Source organism: Limulus polyphemus, unplaced genomic scaffold, assembly GCF_000517525.1.
Source record: "Limulus polyphemus unplaced genomic scaffold, Limulus_polyphemus-2.1.2 Scaffold5041, whole genome shotgun sequence".
In the NCBI taxonomy this organism is placed as follows: domain Eukaryota; kingdom Metazoa; phylum Arthropoda; class Merostomata; order Xiphosura; family Limulidae; genus Limulus; species Limulus polyphemus.
This window is the reverse complement of record NW_013670651.1, coordinates 12,352-18,473: the sequence shown is the minus strand read 5'-3', so window position 1 is coordinate 18,473 and position 6,122 is coordinate 12,352. Positions and strand designations below refer to the sequence as shown.

Genomic DNA, 6,122 nt, shown 5'->3' with positions numbered 1-6,122 from the left:
GTGTTTGTCAGACGCCCTCTATTTTTATCTATATAAGCCCGGCAAATAAAGCGTAGATATAATTGCAGATAGGGAGATACAAAGACATAATTGAGTCAAGTGAGCGGTAGTGACAGTAAGTAAAGTGCGTGAATCGTTGTGAATTATAGTGTGTGTTGAAGTGAATGTGACGGTGGAAATTCTGTGTATTGCAAAGTTGTATTGAGAAAGAATAAACTAGTTTTATTTAAGAAAGGACTTGTATAGCTGATATTCTTTGGAAAGAATTTTTACGTGAAATTAACAAACAACCAGATACGTAACAATATAATGAATCTCATTGATGGTTTGATTAATGAACAAGTACTCACTCAGACAGAAGAGTTTAGTAATTTTGATAATGAAAATTTTCAAAGCACTGTTGCGTCATCGAGATCACGTGACTATTCTCACGCCCTCTACTTTCTAGAACTATCCTGTACTTTGGCGAATGGTCAGGCGTTTACTAAATATAGGGTAGTCTGGTATATAAAAGAGGGTGACAACGTGACGGTAACGTGTGTGTAGATAGTGAGTAATTGAACTGCAGGCAGAAGTATTGTTGACGTTCGTTGATATATCGTTTGTTTTAGCGCGATTGTTGAAAATAAGTTTATCGTAAAGTTATATTCAGAAAGAATAAACCAGTTTTATTAAGTAAGAACTTGTGTCGCTAAAGTATCGTCGGAACGAAGTTACAGAAAGTCAATTAACAAACGGAGACGTAACAATACCTTTGGTAATCTTTATGTAGCAGAGTATCAAAGTGTTGTTTGTGTTTCTGAATTTCAGTTTCAGAATCAATTCTTTATTCTAACTGCAAACTTCTTCAACTTGGTGACTTGTGAGTAGTATACTCCACTCGTGACTGTATATCTGGATTTAAATTAAATCTATTTGTAATTGGATATAAAGTCGAACTTTAAACAACTAGCCTACATGGTGTCGTGTTACAAAATACAGCTGAAAGAAAAACTTTTATCTAGGGTTTTGAAGAGCAATTTTACCTTGTGGTTCTCATTAATACTTGTAAAGATGTTTCAACTGGTTCAAATTGAAATATTCATGAGTAGATGAAATTATTGGTTATAAATCAAATTCATAGACAATATCTCAGATATTACAAATATGAACTTGGTATACTCGGTGTTTTATGCCATTTTTATAGCAATATTTTCTATAAGACACAGTTTTCCTGAATATTTTAAATTTAGTTTCATTAAGAAAGACTGTGTTAAAGTATGATAATGTAAGTTATAACTGTATTAAGAGGAGGTGAAATTAACACTTGCATAGTGAAAACTTTTTAAAATTTCCCCCAAAACTGTTAAACAACTTGTAAATGGAAGAAAATCCCAAAAGAAATAAGGTAGCAGAAGCATTGGTGAAGGCTGATGGTCAGAGGTATTGGTTAGCACTGTCTGACCTCAGTTAGCTTGAGGGTGTATAAACCTGTTGTATTCTTAACCCCCATTTCTTCTCACCTGAACCAAATGCTTTATATGTGACAATCAGCTGGTAGAAAGACTAATGAGGCTAGGTTGAAGAATATAGTGTGTGTTCTAGTTGTCCTAGCAACAAGGCCATGGGTAGTTGGTCAGTCAGGGGCTCACAGAAGCCTGGGGATTGGGAGGTTCTCAGGTTACTAGGATATATGTTATGTGGGTGACAAGATACATGCACACACATATGAAGCCCATAGAAATATTGTTTGATCAATACCTGAATTCAGAGTTCATGGGTGTAACTACATATTTTACCTACAAACTCAGCTGAACTTTTGAGCAATTGGAATTCAACCAATGTTAGATTTCAATTTCGAGGTTTGGTATTTACAGTTAAGTTTTAGTCATAATTAGTTTCTCTCTTCTTCACTTAGCCAATGATAATCCCTTTACCTTATTGTTCTATTACGGTTGAAACCTTTTCTACTATTTTTGACCAACCAAGTGTCTATGAACTGCATCATCTTCTTCCTATGAGATCCCCAAGTTCCTGTAAGAGTTCCTATTCAGTGAAGGAACCGACAAATTTGTGATACCAAGGATGCCTAAGACTAGCCTTAGGTTCACCATGGATGAGCCCATGAATGAAGATACACTGCTTGCCATTGCATTTGTCATGGGGTTGGCCCTATGGTATCCAAAGGCATGCATCCCTCTTGGCACTGATGACATCCACTACAACACCAGAGGAGCTGAGCCTGCAGGCCACTTAACAGCTAACTTTGTCGCTACTGCTGATGTTATCCAAGGAAGAGGTAAGGCCTCAGACCTGGGCCAATTGTTATCCTCTCAGAGGATACACCATCACCACTTTATTCTTAAGCCTAAGAAGACCTTTCCACTACTTGGATCTTCTTAATGGTTGACCAAGTCTTAGGAAGTCACAGGCAGATTGGCACCCAGAGAACACCAGCCACTTCATCAGGAGTTCCACATTTATGAAGGGGCATTCATTTCCATGGTGGGTGTTCCATCAGTAAGAAATTGACTTCTATGCAGCTGTCTTGGCAAATCACTACTGACTACACAACACAGGGAAGAAACTCAGAGGACATCAAGAGTGGAACTTCCTTGCTAGGGCAGATTCCAGTGCTGATAAGACATTGTCAGGAGATAGCCACCAAAGGGATAGAGGCATGTACCCTCTGTAACTGAGAGATGGATCAACTGCAACAGAAGGCAACCACTCTGACATCATTTGCAGAAGGATTTTTCCCAAACTCAAAAAGATGTTTCATTTTTACTTTGTGTATTTCTTAGAATATTTTATTTATCTAAGTAGTATTTTCTTTACATATTGATTGTTTATTATTGTTAAAGGAATTTTCTATTTTATTTTATTTATATTATTTTAGGCATTGAAGGGTCTTATTAATCCTTTGTGCCAGCTTTACATAATATGCTAGACTATCCACTTCTAAATGGGCCAAGTTATCTTTTTCAGATGATTCACAGTTTTTTTTTCATTTTATTTATGTTGTCTGTTAGGCTATCCCCTTCTGAAGGTGGTAGGTAATCACAGTTAAGGTTCTTTTTCATATGTAAATCACTTTTAAAGAATATTTTTGTATGATGTTCATTGTTAAAGGGTTTACTTTAACATTGTGCATTTCCTTGTTAAAAGTATTTTGATTTTTCCATTTAACTGTAAATTTTAGTTCATTTATTTTTCTTCATTGTATAATGTATTAAGGTTACTATAAATTTCAGTTAAAGAGTCCTTTTCAATTATAATCAAAAGGGTTTATTTTACATATTGTTTTGTATTGTAAAGCTTGAATTATTTTCTTGTAAATAAATGTTTTTTATTTAATGATTTTGTAATCCATATGTCATGCAATTGCTCTTAGGAACAACAGAAAGTCAATGTGTTTCTTGTTCATATCACAAGTTTGAAGTTGGTTTTAAGTTTCAATTTAATTGTTGGCTGAAATGGAGATGAAGGAAAGTGTGATATGCAGGTATATCATATGTTTTTCACCATCTTTAATGATATACGAATTTTTAACATTTCCTGTTTAGTTACTTTCTCTGCAGTTTTGGCATAAACACACGAGGTCCAGAAAAACCATTGAAATTTTGTTATAGTTATCTTTGTGTTTTTGTTTTCTATATCTACTCTGCTGAGAGGATGTTTCCATAGCATTACACATCTGTGTAGAAAGGGTCACTGACTGCAGTGTACATGGCCAAGTGGATGACATATGAATGTCACAACCAACAAATACTATGGGAGAATGTTCAGTCACAATGTGATGCTATTGCAAAGAAAGGATACAAGGTTTTTTTGCAACATTGGAACCTTTATACTTTCAGGATTCTACTTGCCTGTCATAGTGAATATTTCTACAGAGATTATTTTAATGGTAAGTATGCACACTGTTTTCTTGCTTTGTTTTTAATAAATATTGTTTCACTTAAAATCAAACATATCAAGTCTCATTATTTCTTGTACAACTTAAAACTCAGTTGCATTTTCAAATTCAGATTACTCTGTATATTAGCTTTTTGGTCCTCACATTATTCAATGAGCCTACTTAATGCTTGTGTGGAAATCTGATAATACCACATCCTCAATTCTTAATGTTCCATAACATTGGATGTTTTGGGAATGTAATGATTATTATAATTTCTACTGAATGAAGTGATTATAAGAATTTGTTAAATTACTTAAAACTGTAGCAAATACAACATAAAAGAGAAAATACAATATTACTAATACGTTATTTTTTCTGTAGCTTCTGTTTAAAAGAAAAGCACACAATTTCTTAAAGTATAAAACACATATTGTTATACTCAAAATGTAGCTGTGAATGAATAAAAATGGTATTCTTACATAAAGATCTAAGTATCTTTAGTAATTTTGTATAAAATATAAGATTATGCATTCAAAGTATATTGATATATAATTTATTCTTACTGAAATGTAAAATGTAATAACTTAAAGTAAGTTGATAAAACAATTCATATTCAAATCATAGCACACAAAACTCAGTAAAACATGTTTGGAACTGGTTTTATGTTTGCATTACAATATTTAGTTAAACACAAGTTACAGCTTAGAAACAAAGTTAAAAACAGAGGCATCTGGAGGTGAATCTGGTAAGGTGCAACCACGTTGTTTTACTATTTCACTAGCAGCATACAGACCACATTTAACAGCTTCCTCTAAAGTAGCATCAAACAAAAGAGCTGATAGAAACCCTGCTACAAAAGAATCTCCTGCACCTATTGTATCACCAATTTTTGCCACTCGAGGAACTGGATACTCCAGACATTGTGAACTGGATGACTGTGCAACAATCAGTGGTTCTGTACCTCGAGTAATCACTACAACCCGTGGGCTGTCACTGTCCATTTTAGGTAATAATGCTATCTGCTTGGCAATGTCTGACACAGAAGTGATGGTTAAATTCAAATGATGACCAAATGCCCTAGCTTCTGAGTCATTCCCAAATAGCAAGTCTATATAAGGCATGCAATTCATTATGTCAGAAAAGTTACATTCACATATATAGGTTGCAGACAAGTTTAAAACAAATTTTTTATTGTTCTCATGAGTGTTTTTTGCTAAGTCATATACTACACCTGGACTGTGAGATAAAAAGAAACCTTCTACATACACATATTCTGCTTTCTGTAACACACGTTTAACACGCTCACATTTCAGGTGTTCAGGACTAAACTGCTCAGCAGCACCTAGTCGTGCACACAATGTCCGCTTACCATCACTGGTAACAATTCCTGCACTGACTCCTGTTGGAAGTGAAGGATGATATTGATATTCAGTAATTACTTGACTAGCCTTAAGTTTTTCTTCTAACAATCGACCATATGAGTCATTTCCAATACAACCGGTGAAGGCCACTGTTTTACTACCAAGTCCTTGTAATAACCACTGAGAAATGCGTGCAGAGTTCTGAGCTGACCCACCAGGTGTCAGCATTACACTTTTATTACAAAGTTCTTCAAAGAGGCCAACTTGCTCATGTCCATATTCAGAATTATCATCTGCTTTTAACTTGTACTTTTCAAGAATTGAAGAGTCACATTCAGCTGAGATATCCAACAAGGCATTACCAAGGTAAAACATCTTGCCCTTCCTCGTGTGGTATACCTTGGATACATATTAAAGAAGGTAGTAAATAAGAAAAAATAAATATGCACACTTTATGATATTAAGATTGCTATACTAAATTTTTAACTTCTGAAATAATCATAGTTTTATAGTCAAAAATAAAACTATCTTATGCTTGAGTTTCAAACAGACAAGTATTTAAACTAGATGTATAAATAAAGACTAAACTTAACAGTCTATCAATGAGTTCTTTTGAACCTTGTTTATAGATTATAGAATTTTTGGAAAATGAGAAACACTTGATAACAGATATAGTTTGTAATATTCTACAACACAATGAGTGGGAGAAGGTTACACATTTTTGTTATAATAAACAAATACAAAGATATAATGATGAGGAACCCACTTTAAGACTAATAACGCTTGGAGACGGCTTGAATTGGTAATGAAGAAAAACTTTAATATACGTTTAACATAACAGCAAATGTACAACGTTTCGACAAGGTTTTGTCAAAATGTTG

At 34.1% G+C, this 6,122-nt stretch overlaps 1 protein-coding gene across 6 annotated transcripts in view; it reads right to left on the bottom strand.

Moving 5' to 3' along the window:
- Positions 1-4,523: 4,523 nt before the first annotated feature.
- The window catches only part of LOC106472042 (adenosine kinase-like), a 6,653-nt gene continuing 5,054 nt past the window's right edge, over positions 4,524-6,122 (bottom strand). For all 6 annotated transcript variants that reach the window (XM_022400651.1, XM_022400654.1, XM_022400650.1 and 3 more), the window contains exon 2: positions 4,524-5,640. In XM_022400651.1, coding sequence (XP_022256359.1) covers positions 4,576-5,616 — 1,041 coding nt within the window. In that variant the 5' untranslated portion in view covers positions 5,617-5,640 and the 3' untranslated portion in view covers positions 4,524-4,575. The remainder of the gene's footprint in view (positions 5,641-6,122) is intronic.